The sequence below is a fragment of the Spermophilus citellus genome (genome assembly GCF_964194105.1).
Source record: "Spermophilus citellus genome assembly, chromosome: 1".
NCBI classification, from domain to species: Eukaryota; Metazoa; Chordata; class Mammalia; order Rodentia; family Sciuridae; genus Spermophilus; species Spermophilus citellus.
This window is the reverse complement of record NC_138182.1, coordinates 279,749,041-279,767,223: the sequence shown is the minus strand read 5'-3', so window position 1 is coordinate 279,767,223 and position 18,183 is coordinate 279,749,041. Positions and strand designations below refer to the sequence as shown.

The 18,183-nt window shown below is 49.8% G+C and overlaps 1 protein-coding gene across 11 annotated transcripts in view; it reads left to right on the top strand.

Moving 5' to 3' along the window:
• The first annotated feature begins 357 nt into the window (after positions 1-357).
• ANKRD33B (ankyrin repeat domain 33B) overlaps positions 358-18,183 on the top strand; it is a 70,901-nt gene continuing 53,075 nt past the window's right edge. For 6 of the 11 annotated variants that reach the window (XR_014022024.1, XM_081294685.1, XM_081294682.1 and 3 more), the window contains exon 1: positions 358-4,595. Coding sequence is in view for 7 of the 11 variants with exons in the window: in XM_081294685.1 (XP_081150811.1) it covers positions 4,242-4,595 (354 nt within the window). In the remaining 4 variants the exon portion in view is untranslated. The remainder of the gene's footprint in view (positions 4,596-18,183) is intronic. The other 5 variants (XM_081294686.1, XM_081294684.1, XM_081294688.1 and 2 more) reach the window with 3 other exon arrangements.

Sequence of the window (18,183 nt, the reverse complement as noted above, 5' to 3'; positions counted from 1 at the left end):
GAGCCTCAGGGTTATACACAATTACATATAAGAGGAAAGGAGGGGTAGGAGAAAAATTATATAAGTGGAAGAAACGATTTATAGTAGAGGGGGTGGAGAGAGAGAAGGGGAGGGGAGGGGAGGGGAGGGGAGGGGAGGGGAGGGGAGGGGGGATAGTGGAGAATGGGATAGACAGCAGAATACATCAGTCACTAGAAAGGCAATTTGTAAATCAATGGTAATGTAACTGATGTGACACAGCAATCTGTATACGGGGTAAAAATGGGAGTTCATAACCCACTTGAATCAATCTGTGAAATATGGTATATTAAGAACTATGTAATGTTTTGAACAACCAACAATAAAATAAAAAAAAGGCAGCACAATAAGTTTTTCCAACATTTAATATTTTTGTCCCATTTGACTTTTTTTTAGAAAAAAATTTTTTTTCCACTTCACTTGCTTTTTTAGTTGCTAGCATGGAAACCAACTCTTGGAAAGCTCAATCAACAATGACAAAAACAACAGCAGCAAAGGAATGTGTGAGATGTAGATACCTCAAGAGATCTGCTTTAAATTCATGGTCAGGATCCCCTCCAAGCAAGAATCTCCACTGGAATTTGGTTACATCATTCTAGAACAGTATGAGACAAGTCCAATGTTTGCATTGAGATCTTCCTGTCTAAGACCAAGGTACCATGCTCCAGTCTCTTTCCCTGAGGAGAATTTTCATGTATACCTTAAGTTTCTTCTTGATATTCTAGAAACATATATTTGAATAACAGCAATGAACAAAATATTATAGTTCAAGAAACTCAAGCCACTCAAGGAAACACCTGGGAAAAGGTGCCTTTGTGTACATCAGAGAAAATGCTAGAAATACTCTAAACATCAAGAGTAGGAGGTTGGCCTGGTATGGTGGGACACCAGAGACTCAGGAGGTTGGGGGCAGGGGGATGGCAAGTTGGAGGCCGGCCTGACTTTAAGATAAAAAATAGAGGGCTAAGGATATAGCTCAGTAGCAGAGCTTTCCTAGATTCAATCCCAGTACAAGGGTGTGGGGGACTAGGAGATTGACGAAACAAATAATGAATACCCAAAGTTAACACATTCAGAATTGGAGCTATCACTGCAGCTTATAGCTGGTGTAGCCATAATCAGAAGCTCCTTTGTTTGATACCACAGTGTACTCTTTACCCCAAGCAAAGCAGCCTTCCCTACCACAAAATAAAAAGCATTTCTCATTCATTTCATGTGGGCTGCTTCTCCTGGTGAATAAGCCAACAAATTTGGAGAAGCAGCTCCCGCAGAGCAACTTGTATCATCAGGCAAAGGGATGCTTTCTTTTTAATAATAATGAAATTTAACACTTATAGTGTGCTCAGTTCCAAAAGGTGCAAAGGCTTAAATCCATTGTCATTCAAACTTCCATTCAGTCCGTGGAGGTGGTGACTGCTAATTTTATGAACGTGGGGCGCTGGGGACGGCACTATAAGTACCTTCTGTTTTCATCTTTAAAAAGATGTACACTGCTTGCAATTTTAAAAGGCCTGACACAGAAAAGTAACCAAACTAGTGCTGATTTTTTTTTCATGGCCCAAAAGAAATTATTCATCTGAAGGAATTGTGTAATGTATATTTTTGAAAATCATAAGTTAAAACAATCTGGGAGAATTTAACACAATTCCTTGAAATGTTATGGATTGCAAAGTTAGCCTGAGATGGAAGTTCTAAGCTATTTTCTCTTCCTATGTAGGTTTTGTACACATAGTATATACATATTGGCTTTACAAAAATACTTGTTTTTCAGCTGTCTTCCAGAAAGGTTGAGAATATTTTGTCTTTGTGGTAAAGTGGAGTTTATTTTTAAAAGATGGGGTGGGGGTGGGGACCCATCTGGGCTAGTTCTTTGCCAGGGACTTGTTACTCTTTTCCTTTTACCCTTCTGTAGTGCTGGGACAGAATCTAGAGCCCTGGCAGGCTAGGTAAGCGCTTTACCACTGAGCTGCACCCCTACTCCCTGCTCTTGTTTATCTTTAAGTGAAAACCATTCCAGTATTATTTGGACTCATATTTCTAAGAAAGGAAAGAAGGAAGTGGTAAACACTGAACACAGCCTTAATTCCCTCGCTTAGTGGCATGGGTGATAAGGACCAACTTGCTTTAGAGTGCCCCAAAAGTATATACGGGCAGGGCGCCCTGTCCTTCAGCGTTCTTATTTTAACCAAACCGGACCTCCGGGCGGGAGGGGGCAGTTCAATTTGTAAGTCCCCTGGCTGCTTTTAACAGGCGTTTGGAAAGTCTAACACAAGAACTGTCGACCTTGAAAGGGGAAATTCCCAGTGGGAATTTATGCATCTGTAGCTAGTTACAGAAAAAGGTAAAAAGTAAACCATTATCTGGGGTGTTTTTGGCTTCAGAAAGAAATCCCCGAGTACAGAGCGAAGCAGGTGAGGCCAGGTTCTCTGCCAACTCCGGGTGCATTCAGGTGCGGACTCGTCTTCACCAGAAATCGCTGCTTCGGTCCCACCGCCCTTCCCGGCCAGGTTCTGGGGCAGAGGTCGTTCCTGCTCATCTGGCGACACTGGAAGACACTGGGTGACCACAACAGTGTGTCGGGCCCAGCGCAGTGTGGCAGTAGGGGTCCAAGGGCTTCAGAGTTCGAGTCTCTCTGGGGCCCATATCGCTAACCGGGGATTTTGGACCAAGTTGCCCACCGGTGCCCCTCGGCTTGCCCGGCTGCGCCTGGGGTCCCCACGCCTCGTCTCCAGTGGTTGCATCCGCACAGTGTCGTTCCTCTTTGGACGAAGGTCTCCCACGAGTTGGCACCTGGTGGGCCCACGAAGATAGGCGCAAAAGAAGGAAGGAAAGGAGGTGGGTGGGCGGAGTGGAGGTTATGGTCTTCGGGTCGGTCCCCGTGACCCACGGCACTGCTTGTCAGACAGGACAATGACACGGGGCTCGGGAGGTCCTCACCAGGCGCCTACACGCTCCGTCTCTTCCACTAGGAGACGAGTCACCTCACCAAAGCGAGGGGCTCTCTGGCAACCCTCCCATGCTCTTCCTTCTCAACCCGCACCCAGACACTGAGAGGTCAGGCTCGGCCTGGGGGGTAAGGTCGGGATCCCTGGTCGACCGCCCTGGCCTGCGGCCTTTCTCTCAGCTCTTTAGGGCCCAATCGCTGGTTTCCAGGGTTGATCTGTCACAACTCTGTAGATCCCACCCACCACGTGACATTGCCCACAGGCGGGGAGCGTGGGGTCCCTCCTGGCTCGGTTCGGTTGCAGATCCTTTCCACCTAGATGCTCCCCCCAAGTTCCTAACGCCTCCCTACTCCCCAGGATTGCTCTTTTCCGACCCACCGGCAAGCCGTGGCTGGCCCCGGTTCTGCAGGACTTGCGGTCTCTGTCAAGCCCTCCATCCCTCCGGGGTGAGGCTCGCCCACGGCAGCGACCAGCCCCCAGTTCAGAGGGGCAGCACCGGCTGGGCACTGTTCTCCCCACCGGCCCGGGACCTCAGGGAACGGCTTCTTTCGAGCACCCGAACTCCGCGAGCGGTGCGCCCGGGGATTCTCCGGCCTTAAGCGGCCACGGCCGGGGCAGACTTGGTCCCGGAGTCTGGGCTCCCGAGAGGTGACCAAACGGGCTCTGAGCTTCGGCAGCGGCGAGAGAAAAATGCCCCCACTCCGGCCCCGGGGCCTGGAGCCCTCGGCGGGGGCGAGTCCCAGGGGCTGGTGGTTTTTCGAGTTGGAAGCGTGCTCGGCCCTCAGCGTCCCCTGACCCCACCTCCGCCCCTGTCCCCAGGGGGCCGGTAGAGGGCGGGGCGGGGCCGCTCGTCGCCCCAGACACTGGCTTTCGGCTTCTGTAGTTACTGCTTCTGATTCTCCCGCGCGTGCCTTTCTCGTCTTCGGGCAAAGCCGCTGGGTTACGGTCCCCGCGGTCCGGCGAGGCCGGGCTTCGCTCTGAACTCTTGCCAGGGACGCACCCCGCCCGCCCGCACGGCGGAGCCTCTACCCCGCCCGCAGCCGCCCGCGCCGCGCTCGGAAACCCCCGCGGCTCCTCCCACCCCCAGGGGCTTTTCTCCAGTCTCCTGTGACTTCTCCTGAGCGCAGCCGCCTGGCGCTGATTTCCGCCGGGCTGGAGCGCTCGGGCCACTGCTTTTCTGGGGACGCACGGGGCGAGGAACGGTGACCTCGGTACGCGTCCCGCGTCCGCGTTTTCCGGCCCGCGCGGGGACCCCCGGCCCGCGCCCCGGCCGCCAGCATGGTGCTGCTGGCCGGGCCCGGGCCGGAGGGCGGCGGGGCGCGCTGCTTGTCCCCGCAGCCGCCGACCGCACCCCGGGGCGCGGAGACCGGGGACGACCCAGCGGACTACGAGGAATACGAGGACTTCTCGAGTCTGGCCGACACCCGCAGCATCGCTTCGGACGATTCCTTCTACCCTCCTGAAGGCGAGGACGAGTGCAGCGAGGTGAGCTCGGACAGCGTCTCGGAGGGCTTCCCGGAGGCGGCCACCTTCCTGCGCGCCGCCTGCGCCAACGACGTGGGGCTGCTGCAGGCGCTGGTGCGGCGGGGCCCGCGCGTCGAGGAGGTGCAGGAGACCGACCGCAACGGCCGGGTAAGCGGGCGTCCCCGCAGGGCTGTGCTCTCTTCGCTCGGTACCCTCTTTCGCCCCGGCACTCCCCAGATCCAGGCCCAGGCCGGCCCCGCGATTACCCTGGCCAGAGCGCCTTTTGCTCTCTGTCCGCGCTCGCGGCTGGTGCTGGGCGGGTTCGCTCTGCCGAAAGTGCCTCGCGACGGGAGACGCTGTCACCCCGCTTCCCAGGGCATCCACCGCCCGACACCGCCCCGTGCTCCCTGAATTGGCCCTGGAGGCCGGCGCTGGAATCTTGAGTTGACTCTTGTGGGGCCTCTTCAGCCTTTTCCCCATCTGATCGCTACCTTTCCTCGGGAACCTGGTCGGCGACCCTGAGCCCTCGCCTGCAGGGAACAACCCTTCCTGACCAGCGCCCCGTTTGCCCTCTCTGCCCTCTCGCTGGTCTTGCCCCCAAACTCTGTTCTCAGGTCCGTTCCTCCCGGGGCCACCAGGATTTGGAAGCCACAGTTCCTTTCTTTACACAGACACACTATTCTTTCCTACTGCTGTTCCTAGTGGCCCGCGCAGCCCCCAGCCAGCATGATCTGTCGCCTGGTCACCGCCAGGAGCCAAGGCCCAGAAGCCCCCACTTCCGGCTAGACAGGGCCCTAGGGGAGCAGCCACACACACCTGGATGGGGCAGGTGGGGTTGGAGGGAAGGAGGCACAGAGTACCCGTTAATTATGCCAAGGTGTTGAAATCCACAAATGTTTAGAAAAAAGTTGGCTTGAGACGACAGGAGACGGGCTGGCTGTGGAACAGAAGCCACCCAACACTTCCACAGAGAAACTGCAGGGTGACCATTCTGGTCATATCCCCATTAACCTCTGCTGGGTGGACAAATAGCAGTGTGTTCTCACCTGATTTTCATATCCCCAGACTAGCAAAGCAGGGGTGCAGGTGCCTCTGGGAGCCTGCAACTGACAGAAAATATGCGATTTGATTTTGGGACCCAGGTGACCGTTTCTTTGGCCTATGTTGGGGCACAGGGTGCAAGGTGGTTGGCCCCTTTGTGGTCTGGGTGGGCTTTACAAACATGGGAAGCAGCGAATGTCACTTTTGTTTGTGCTGATTTGACACAACAGTTGTCAGGCAGGGAGAACTAAGGGTCCCCAAGGCCAGCACCACCCCAGCGACCTGTAGTCACGTCACTGTTTGGCACTGGAGGGGGATGCTGCAGCCTCCCCCTTCTGCTCCAGGTAGCTGTGAGTCCCTCCTGAGGCTCAGGTGGCAGTTTTTCTGGCTCTACTTTCAGTTTAACCTAGTGGGAGTTCCCAGCTCAGATGCCCATCTCTCCTCCCTGAAGCCAGTGCCATGCCAGCTTTAAAGGAACTTCAGGAAGGTCACAGGTAGGGTAGGTCCCCTCTCTGTGGTCCCACTGGGCTCAGCCTCCGCTCTTAGCTGCCACAGGGCTCAGCTTTACTAGGTCTCCTTTAGTGGCAAAAAAAAAAAAAAAAAAAAAAAAAAAAGTTTGAAAACAGCTGAGAAAAGTGACAAGAATGTAAACAGGTCCTAGGGGGCTTAGGCTAGACGGAGTCCTGGGACCCCTTTGAAAGCCCCTTCTCAGGGAGTGTAGGGGTGGGGAGGGGGGCTCCAGCCTCCCAGCATCTCTGCCTCAGTTTCTTCCCCTGTAAATCGGGTTGCCGACGGCCAGTGCCTCCTGGGTTGAAAGCACAAGACCTCATCCTGCTCATGGAGCTCCGAGAAGCGGACACGAGGCCGTTAGGGGCTTGTCCCGTTTCTCACCGCCCCCCCCCCCCACCTTTGCCCACCTTCCAGCTTGGCCTTGTGTTTTGCCGGGTGAAAGCTTTCTCTGCTTTTCTTTTCTCTGGACTGTGAAGGTGGAAACTCATCACGCTTGTTTCTTTGCTTTGAGTCTCCTCTGTACCCCATCTGAGGTGAGGGCCCTGGGCTCCTTAATCTCCCATCAGAAGGAGCAGGGCCCTGTGCTGTGCTGTTCAGGGGACAAGGAAGGGGCTTCCCTTCTCCACATTGGCTTCGTGATGCTGTTGGTTACACAGCCTCTGTCTCCCTGAGAAACTGCTGGAAGGATCCAGTGTGGCAAGGTCCAATGCACAGACCCATGGAAGACGGGCAGAGCCACGGCAGAAGTGTTCACTGAGACTGACTGGGTGCGGGGGATACTCCAGGAGGCTCTGGTGAATCCAGCAGCCCCTGCCTTTGAGCATCTTGGCACAGTAGGGAGAGAGAAACTTGAGAGGGAGCCAGAGCTTCCCGTGGAGGCTGGGTATGAGAAGAGCCTCCAGAGACTTGCAGGGTGAGGACAGTCCTGAAGGCCCTGTGAGAGCTGAAGGGGGCATGGACCAGGGGATGGAGGACATTCTAGTCGGGCAGGTGGAGCTGAGGGGGTGGTGGCAGCTGCAGCGTGGTTGGTCCTGTGTGGTGTGAGAGGAGGGGATGTGGAAAGCAAGGCCAGAGAGGCTCTCCTGACCAGGTTGAGTGGGGCGTGGTCGTGCCAGCCTATAATCCCAGGGACTTGGGGGACCCCAAGTTCAAGGCCAGTCCTGGCAACTTAGTGATGGGCTGGAGACGGAGCTCCATGGTAGAGTTCTTCCCCGGCTTGTGCAAGGCCCTGGGTTCAATCTCCAGCCCTGGAAATAAGAAATAAAAACAGGGAATTGGGAAACAAACTGGTTTAGCATGTCAGTGGCCCAACGCGGGGCTGTGGTGTTACATGGCTTGCCCCCTTAGGGCCTGCAGGTTTCCGTTTTAAGAGTTCCATCTTTGGGAGTCCTTTTCCGTTTCCCCCCACCTAAGCCAACAAGGCCCGGGAGGTAGTTACAGGCAATCCAGGTGCAGACAGTGAGGGCTGAGACTCAAGATGGGATGGTGAGTTGACAGAGCAGGTGACACTGGAGCAAAGGACAGAGAAGGTCTCTGAAAAAGAGCCTTGAGGTAGATGGAAGTGGCAGTGCAAAGGCCCTGAGGGAGAAACCTCGCTGTGGCCTGGTCTGCGAGTTCATCAGGAGTAGTGACCCCGAGAGCTTGGTGAGTAGAGGGGTAATCGCATTAATGGCAGAGTCAGCTCCAAAGAGCCAGCTTCCCGGGGGTGCGTGGGGGGTTTCTAAAGGCTTCTCCACTTCTTTGCTGGTGTGTTGAGTGGTGCTCTGCCTGTGCCAACAGGCATTCCATTAGGCTCAGGTGACTGAGGATCAGATGTTTTTGTTTAAGAAGACGTGTACTTTCCTGCCTCCTGAGATGAGTAGAATATGGGATGTGGCTCGGCACACTGTTTTCCTTCTAGAATATTTATTGCTCTAAAAGGATTGTGTGATTTAATATGCAACTAGTGGATGTGTGTCAGGTGATTTGCTGACAGCATGCAGTGCAGCTCCTGCCGTCTTCAGGGTTTAGGATTATCCTGTTGCCTCTGACGTGGGGACAGTGGAAGTGGCCATAATTCTTTTTCTTAATTCTTGTCCTCCTTGTATTACCAATCGAGAGTCTCGGCTTGGTGGCCCCTTAGGTGGCAATGAAAATGAAGGAGGTGTTTGTGCTGTTTTAATTGTCACAGAAGGACACTTGGCATGGCAGACAGCTCCTGAACCCAAATCAGGCCCAATCATGCTGACTTTAAAACAGTGCACTGCTCTCTGGGTGGCGTTCTGGGCCTGCAGGTTTAAATGACAGGCCCTTAGTCCCTTCGGTTCTATTAGCAGAGCAAAGCCAGACACCCAGGATGGGCGTCTCCTTTCCTCAGGGGCTTCCATTCGAGTTCTGCAGATTCATAGCTCTGATCAGATTTTATCTTGAAATATACTTGAGAGATTTGTCTTGATGTCATTCATTGTTCGAGTGCTCCAGAAAGATGTATAAACTGTGGAATCACTTGCCCTAAGACGAGACTTACATTATTGCAGCCCATGGGCAGCCCTCTGCCCTCACCAGGCCTGGCACTCACAGCCTGCATGAGCATGGAAACAGGGTGATTACTCCCATTCTTGCTGGTTACTATAGAAAGTGGACAGGCCTCATGTCTCCCCATGTGTACTGGGGTCCAGTGGGCACTAAAAGAGTCTTGTTTGCTGTTTGGGAACATATGTCCCTGTTGTAGTTGCATCCTCAAATTTTGAGGTGCAGAAAAGCCGATGACAAGGGAGATTGGAGTAGAATTCTAGACTCACAGCCCCAGGGACTGGAACAGAAGTGAGTCAGTTTTGGTGGCCTGGGAAGACTTGGGCCTGTGGCAGGCAGTTAACAGATGTCCACCACTTCCTCCTTACTGACCATGGTGGGCTGCTCCAGGTCCAGCAGCAGTAGAGAGACCCATGTGCTTCTCATACAGGTGTGTCATTTATCTGTGGCCACAGTAGTGCTGCATATGTTAGTCAGCCTGTTGTTACTGTAATGAAATACCTGAGATAATTAACTCATAAGGAGAAGAAGTTTATTTTGGCTCACTGTTTTGGAGCTTCCAGTCCAAAATTGGGTAAACCCATTGCATTGGGCCTCACCCATTTGCTTCTGGTGGGGGTGCCAGGTGCAACGTTCGGGAGCACGTTGGTGGAGCACAGTGCTTACCAGTAGAGGCAGGAAGCAAAACAGAAGAGGAAGAGACCAGGGGCTTGCAATTTCAACCTGTCCTCCTCTTTTCCCCCAGCACTGGGAATTGAACCCGGGGCCTTACAAACTGACTTTACATCCCAAATCCTTTTTTAAAATTTTATTTTGAAACAGGATTTTGTTGCGTTGCCCAGGCTGGCCTCAACTTTGCTATCCTCCTGTCTCTGCCTCCGAGTAGTTGGGATTACAGGTGTGCACCACTGTACCTGGCTTGGAATCCCTTGGAGGGAACATCTTCAATGACCTCAGGACCTCCTGCCAGGCCCCACCCCCTAAAGTCTGCACTACCTCCTAAAAGCACCACCCTGAGAACCCAAACTTTAACACGTGGGCCTTTGAGGGACACACAACTATGAAAGCCCACGGGGGTGTGCCACAGTGACCATTTTGCCAAGGTGGCACAGCCCAGCTGATCCAGGCTAGATTTCTAATTAGTCTGCAGTCAGCTGGTGGTCAGCCGCAGATGGCAGGGCCAGGATGGTCTCGGCTGGGGTGACTCATCTCTGCTCCACGTGGCCTCTCAGGTCCCAGCAGGCCGACCCCCTGGTTTTTCTCCGTGGCTGGGGCAGAGTTCCAGAACTCAGCAGGACCTCAGGAGGCTCCAGCTTGGCTCAGGTTCAATGTCACATTTGCTGACACAAGTCTGGAGGTCACACCTAAATTTAAGCAGGAGGAGTGTGACCCCTCCTCTCAAGGGGAGGAGCTGCACGTGGTAGACAGAGGGAGGAGGCATGGGGCCATTTTTACAACCAGTCTAGAGAGGTGAGGGTGAGGGGTGGCTAGGGACACCTTGGGCACTCACCCATGGTGCATCTCCAAGAGCTGGTGGCCTTTGTTCTTAGCTCTTGAGCTGGTTTTGTGTGTGTGTGTGTGTGTGTGTGCGCGCGTGCACGTGTGTGTGCGTGCATGGGGGGTGATCGCTGGAGCTCTTGGCGAGGAGGGGTGTGAACTCACAGTGGCTTCTGAGGGAGGCTCACGCAGCTTGTCTGCCCTGGGGGGCCGAGATGTGGGGGGGTTGTCTTGGTTAAGGGGTGAAGCGATAGGTTCCTGGAGGGGCATAGGTGTTCCCATGACTGAGCCAGCGAGGTGGTCTATGTGCAAAACCCACCATCCCTGCAGCACCGCGGCCCCACCCACTGTCCAGGAGCCTGCTGGACCTGCACCCCAGTAGACTCTGGAATGCCGCCAGGGGAGGGGTGAGCTGGCATCCCTGCTGGCCTGAGGCCCCTGCCATTCAGTGGATGCGACTGTGGCGATGGTATCTTCTGTGCTCTGGGAACCTGTAGGAGGCCTCCAGCTTAGGTGTGGAATCACTCCGTCACGTTGACAGTGCTCAAGAGGATGAGAACTCCACTCCATCTCGCAGGCCCTGCTGAGGTCTTCACCAAGGAGAGGCCTAACTCTTAGTGATGGCGTGGGTTGGAACTAGAGTGAACTGGTGGTGAATCCAAGGAGATTCCCAGGTACGAACTGGCTTCTGTTTGAAAAGGATGTGATGAGCTCAACCTAAGTGTTTATTTAAAATTCCTGTTTGCTGTGAAAAATGGGACTCCAGTCGTGGAAGTAACCCCAGGAGTCGCAGATTCAGCATCCCCAGCATCAGCCCCTCCAGGCTACTGTCATTTTGAGGGGAAGGTTACACTGAATGGCAAGGAGTGCGTGTGTTTCAGAAATTTAGGACCTTTGTCCCAAGATTAGAGCTGGCAGGGATTTTGTAGTCTGTGTCAACTTCATCTCTGGACAAAATGTCTGAGATGATCAAATTGATAAGGGAAAAGGTTCATTTTAGCTCATGATTGCAGCAGTTTCTGTCTGTGCTCGCTCGACCGGGTTGCTTTGGGCCTGTTCACAGGACGTCGTGGTGGGAGCATGTGGTGGAAGAGGACTGTTCACCTCCTGGCACATCAGGAAGTAAAGAGAGGGGGACAGCTGGGGCCAGTCCCAATGTCCCATTCAGGGGCCTGCCCTGTGACCCGGCTTCCTTCCTGGGCTCCACCTGCGAAAGACTCTACTACCTTGGGAGCATCCTGGGCTGGGGCCAAGCCTTTAGCACCTGGACCTTTGGCGCCACTAGAGATCCAAACTACAGCATGTTATAACCCCTCCGTGTCGTAGTTGGCAGAGTGGGGCTCAGGGTAGAGAGAGAGGAGCTTTAACGCTGCTTGTGAATGTTCTGGCAACCTCAGGGCCTCTCCCTGGGGTTCCTCAGCTTCCCATCTTCACCTCCTGCCCGTAGGAGGAATGGAATGGGATGCTAGGGGGCAATGGATGTTGGGTTTTTCTGTTTTGTTTTTTGGTACCAGGGATTGAAACCACTGAGCCACATAATCCCCAGCCCTTTAAAAAATTTTATTTAGAGACAGGGTCTCACTGAGTTGCTTAGCACCTCATTAAATTGCTGAGGCTGGCTTTGAATTCATGATCCTCCTGCCTCAGCCTCCCAAGCTGCTGGGATTACAGGTGTGTGCCACTGCACCTGGCTGTTGGGTGGTTTTGAACATCTTATTTAACTAATGTCCGTCATAAACTTCAAGTCCCCATGAGACCTCCAGGTCTGTAATCCCCTAATAATTTTAGGACTATTCAAATTTCATGTTTCTTTCTTGGTCTGTTATGATAACTTTTATTTTCTAGGAAACTGCTCCATTACATCTAAGTTTATCATTATAAAGCTGTAGAGTTTTTTTTTTAATCTTTGTAATAACTGTATTATATACTGGTCCCCCCCTTTTTTAATGGTTCAGTAATGAAGATCAGACCAAGAGGCATTCTAACACTGAGCTGCATCCCCAGATCTTTTATATTTTATTTTGAGATGGAGTCTTACTAAGTTGCTTAAGTTCTTTCCAAATTGCTGAGGCTGCTACCTTGGGAGTGTCCTTGCAATCCTCCTGACTCAGCCTCCCAAGTAGCTGGGATTATAGGTACGGGCCACCACACCTGGATCCTGTATTTAAAAATTTGTGCTTTTTTCTCTTCAAATATTATAAAAACAATCTACTTTATTATTATTTTCTGATAATCAGCTTTTGTTCTAGATCTGTAATCTTTACTCTTTCACCAATTTCTACTATTTCTTTTTACTATATCCTGGTGATTTTCCATCAAGTATCACTTTTACTTTTCCCCATAAATTTTGCTATGTGGTATTTTTAGTACTGTTCTCTTCTAATTTACATTATGATTTCTTTTTCTTTTTAACCTAAGTAATTTAGAATCGTGCTTAAATTTTTAAAAATGTATGTTTATGCTTTATTTAGAAGAAAAACTTTTAACCTAGTTTAGGGAGCATGGTCTGTATGATACCACTTCTCTAATTTTTCTTTTTAAGTTTCTCGAGACTGGCTTTCCAGCCTATTGAGCCAGTAACTAGAAATCACAACCATGGGGCATTCTAAAATTGCTCTAAGTCAAAACAATTCCATATGTAAACCAATGTGTAATTTCATTTAATTCAAAGAAGAATGTAGAGCAGTTGTAAAATTGGACAAAGAGAGTGTGTTTCATTCAAGAGGGCTGGGAAGTATTTCATTGAGACAGCTGGCGGAGAGCTGGTGGGTTTGCATACTCCTGTGCCTGTGAGATGTTAAGAGAGTACGAGGGCAAGGTTGGTTGATGGGACCCGTGGAGGAGACCTGCGTAGCCTGGAGAACAGGTTGCCCTTCCTCACTCTGCCCGGAGAGAGAGGCCACAGTAGCCCCTGTTTGTAGATCTTAGGTGGTCAGATTTTAAGATGAAGCAGGACCTTAAGAATCCCTGATGTCTTTATAACGTGTGTACATAAAATGTTTTGTAAGAGGTGGTTTTAAGCAGTGTCCCCGAACTGAAGAACATTTAAAGGTGGATTTTTCTTCTCTCTACTAAAGTCAGAGGTGCAGAAATTAAGGTAGAAGTGAACTCCCACGTGACAGGCGGCTCAGTGGCAAAATTGGATTGGCGTGGTGGGATTTGAAAGCAATTTCCAAGTATCAGAGAAATAAATGTATGCTTCCAAAGGCATATTTCTGTCAGATCTGCATAAGCTCAGATCAAAAGTAGGCCTTTGGTGGGGACAGAGAATTCCTGTCTGGCTTCTAAGAGTTTCTGGGATGCTTACCTGGCTTTAGAATTGGAGCCCATGACTCTGGCTAGGGACATTGCCCCAAGAGGGGCAGACAGGTGTATGGAAGGAAGGCCAGATGAGGTGGCAGGAGCAATGTGTCACCTCTGCTCAAGAGGTGCCAGCCCAGGGTGTTAAAGTAGTAGTCATTCATAGTAGTCATTCTTCTGAGGCAAGGCAAGGAAAATGTAGTTTGTTCATCTATTTTGCCACGCTGAGGGCCAAACCCAGGGCCTGGTACATGCTAGGCAACACGCTATATCCCCAGTCCCTGAGGTTGCTTGAAAAATAAAGGAAGACCAGGGAATTATGCTGAGTGACAAGATCTCAAGAAGTCACAAGGCGTACGATTCCGTTCATATGACTTCCTCGAACAAATGCAGTTGTAGAGCCTCCCGAGCTGGTGTCTGGAGGATGCAGGGAGAGGTGGAAACATGGAGGACAGTTAACTGTGATCCCACTTTAGCCCTGAAGCACAGGGTCTGTCAAAGAGGACCGTCACTGCAACTGCACGTGTTGGAGTATCTGGCTCAGAACTATGAAGTACCTTGCCGGGATCAAAACTTCAGAAGAACCTGGATGCCAAGAAGAGACCTCATTGCTAAGACCCCCCAGCTCTGTCTTCTGGGTACAGATGCTGTCAATCCTAGGGGCCTCCTTGACTCCCAGGTCCCAAAGCCTCCAGTTTCAGTGATGCTCTTCTTCAACAGACCCTGAGTTTCTCTCTTTTTTTTTTTTTTTTTTTTTTTGTGGTGCTGGGGATTGAACTCAAGGCCTTGGGCATGCGAGGTAATCACTCTACCAACTGAGCTATCTCCCCAGCCCCGACCCTGAGTTTCCCGAGGCAATCTTGGGGTCAGGGTTAAGAACTGCCCTTCATATTTCCAGCAGCCTCTCCTCTCCCCATTTCTTCTGTGCTGCAGCTTTGGGAGGTTCTAAGACTGCAGTTATGGAGTTGGACTAGCAAATATGGCTTCTAATCACCTCCTCCCCTGTTCTTTGGGATTTCTGCTACCTTTTGTCAAAAGATAATTTTGTAGCTCACATACAAGTAAGCTGGCTTCACGGTCTGGTGATTATAAGGTGTGCTTGTAAAATGTTTGTTTCTAAAATTTGTTGTTTCAGAGTAATTATGATTAATATCTTGAAGCCAATTTCTGGTGAATTATCCATTTATTTTGTACTATTGTCAAGCAGCTCCATAGTTGATAATTTACCCAGTAAGTGAATTGGAGCCCATGACTCTGGCTAGGGACATTGCCCCGAGAGGCAGTAAAGTTGCTCTTCTTTAGATGGGTTGAAGGAAAGTGTGCATTTCCTTTTATCCAAGCCTTATTAATTTTGGAAATGAAAGCAGGGTCAGACCTAGTGAGTGGAGGGAGGGGACCAACTGGAGACATTGAGTGTTGGAACCTGTGCTTCCTTAAGGGGGGGGGGGTGAAGGGACCAACCAAAGTGTGGGTATCTAAAGGAGCTTTTCCTGTAACCCTCCCCTGGCCCACTGAGCCAGACCTGCATTTTAAGAGGGTTTTCATGTTAGAACAACTCTAGCCATTTCCTGGGAGTGGAAAAGTGGGCGTTGAGTTTGGTGGTTACAGATGAGGGCTTGGTTAACCACCTAATTAAAAACAAAACCCTGATCTTTTGATTCCCAGTTTCCTTTAACCTGAAATGGAGACACTTCTGAAGGCAATGACATCTTCCTGAGGTTCTATGCAGAATAGATTATGTAGCTTAACTAGAAAGTTTCTGCTCTGCACTAGACACTCAAAAACAGAGCTCTAGTTTTTGTAGTGAATTAGTCTCAAATGGTTTTCCATTACTGCTGGTTCCCTTTCAGCCAGGGGAAGAGGTGGAAGCAAAGTAAAGGTTTAGCTAAAGATGAATCATAAAGAAAATGGCATGTCCACATGGTGAGGACTCTTGTGTCCATTAGAATTGGCAGCTGGTGCCAAGGGGGGTGACAAAGCTGTGGGGGAGACCAGGAGGAAGCAGAGAAGGGTCTGGAGATCCTCTGGGTGCACCTTGTGGCACCTCTGGCTCCAGGTGGGTAGAGAAGGAGGTGCTGAATGGAACTGAGGCAGATTTGGGCTTGGAGGACATCAGAGTCCAGACGCAGGTAGCTGGGCAAGGAGGGCGTTTCTGCACTGGCCACAGCTTTTCTCTGTCTTTGATGTTCTCCTGAGTACGGATTAGAGCAAAGGGCCCTGGATTTGGGCCGGTCCCATCCCTGACGAGCAGGGCAGGTTCTGTCTGTTGCACTGTCAAGTGAGCAGCTGCGGAGGATCCCCAGTTTCCTCCATGCTGGGAGGGTCAGTCTGTGTTGTTTCCTTCTGGACTTCTGGCTTTGGTCCTTTACAACTGGAGCGACAATAGTCATCTGCTAAAAATAGTGGTGGTGACATTTTTCCTCCGTCAGTTCTGTTGGCGCTGGGGTGAGGTTTTTTTCCTTTGATGTGAGATCACGGGCATATTTCTAGGAAGTGAGTTCCTGGTACAGCAGAGCAGGCTCAGTTGACCTTGACCTTGCTTGAGACCTTGAACTGACCTTGGTGCACTGAGGGGCCCTTAGATTACAGGAGCTGTATCTCCTTGCTGACCATCATCATTGGGGTAGGGGTGTCAGACATTTGGGGACCCTGTCCCCCTGGAGTGCGGAGGGCACAGTGGAGCAGGGGAAGGAGCCTCAGGCATGTCTCTTCACCTGTATGTCCTATGTTCAAGGGTGGGCTGGCCAGGTACCCTGAGGCCCCTCGGGCTCACCTGCCCAAGGGGTGATGGGTGGGCGGCTGCTCTCAGCAAGCAAACATTGGCCCTAGAGGTCCTTCAGCTCAGACTCTTCATCACAGGAGAGCTGTCACCCAACCTGGGGACACAGGACATATCTTTTTGGTGGGCCTTTGGGAGACAGGAGATCCTTCATCAGGGAGGGCTCATAGACAGGGATGGATTGAGAGGTTCAGCCTCCAATGATGTGGAGTGAACATACTTCTAGGAAAATTCAGTTATTTAAAACATACAAGGGAAGCTCTGGTGAGTTGTTTTTAATAGAAATTATAGTTTTTAAACTTTTCTTGGGCATAAACAATTCTAAATCCTTTGGGTTTGTTTGCAATGAGGCACAAGAGTTGATTAAAAGAACATGAGACCTACCTCATTTGTTAGAAGCAGTGACTGTAGTGACTCTGTGGACAATTTTACTGGGTCCCAAAATATTTAAGATGCCATGAACTTGTCTTTCCATTTCCTAATTTTAATTCAGTGGGGACTTTCAAAAATAATCAAAAACTCATTATTATCCTTCTGTTTGGGTTGGGCGGGTTCCACATTTCTGCTTGCAAGTGGGTTGATTCTGAGTGTGAGTTCTAGGGTAACATGAAGGCTGTGGGTTTTTAAATCAGTAATACAGAAAATGTCACTGTTGAGTAGTGGCATTTTGGCAAAGGAATAGACATCACAATACCAGACCTTAAACTATGTGCTACAGAGCTATAGTAACAAAAATGGCATGGTAATGGCACCAAAATAGACTTGTAGACCAAGGTACAGAGTAGAGGACACAGAGACAAACCCACATAAATACGGTTATCTCATACTAGACAGAGGTGCCAAAAACATTCACTGGAGAAAGATAGCCTGTTCAACAAATGGTGCTGGCAAAACTGGAAATCCATATGTAGCAAAGTGAAATTAAACCTCTATTTGTCACCCTGCACAAAAATCAACTCAAAGTGGATCAAAGACTTAGGCACTACAACAGAGTAGTGGCTAACAGAAGAAAAACTAGGTCCAAATCTTTACCATGTTGGCATAGGATCTGACTTCCTTAACAAGACTCCAAAAGCGAAGAAGTAAAATTAAGAATCAATAAATGGGATGGATTCAAATTAAAAAGCTTCTTCTCAGCAAAGGAAACAGTTAATAACGTGAGGAGAGAATCTACAGATTGGGAGAAAATCTTTACCACACGCACCTCCGATAAAGCATTATTCTCTAGGATATATAAAGAAATCAAAAAACTTAACGCCAAAAAACCCCAAACAACCCAATCTATAAACTGGGTTAAGGAACTGAACAGACACTTTACAGAAGAAGAAATACAATTGATCAACAAATTTATAAAAAAGTGTTCAATATCTCTAGCAATTAGAGAAATGCAAATCAAAACTACTCTAATATTTCCTCTCCTGTCAAAATGGCAATCATCAAGAATACAGGCAACAATAAATGTTGGCAAGGATGTGGTGAAAAATTTCACTCATACATTGTTGGTGAGACTGTAAATTGGTGCAACCATTATGGAAAGCAGTATGGAGATTCCTCAGAAAACAGGGAATGGAATCACCATTTGACCCAAAGGACTTAAAATCAGTATACTGTATTGATACAACCTCATCAATGTTCATAGCAGCTCAATTCACAATAGCTAAACTATGGAACCAACCTAGGTGTCCCTCAATAGATGAATGGATAAAGAAAATGTGGTATATATACTCAACAGAATATTACTCAGCTTTAAAGAAGAGTGAAATTATGGCATTTGCCAGAAAATGGTTGGAGTTGGAGAATATCATGCTAAGCAAAATAAGCCAATTTCATAAAGCCAAAGGCTGAATGTTTTCTCTAATATGCGGATGCTAATTCACAATAAGTCTGGGACACTAGGGAAGAACAGCATTACCTTAGATTAGGTAGATGGAAGTGATGGTAGGGTAGGGGACGTGGGGATAGGAAAGACAGTAGAATGAAACAGACATTATTACTGTATTTATATATGTGACTACATGACCAATATGATTCTGCAACATGTACACTTAGAAAAATGAGAATATATCCCATCTATGTATATCAAAGTGCATAAATGCATTCTACTGTCATGTATAACTA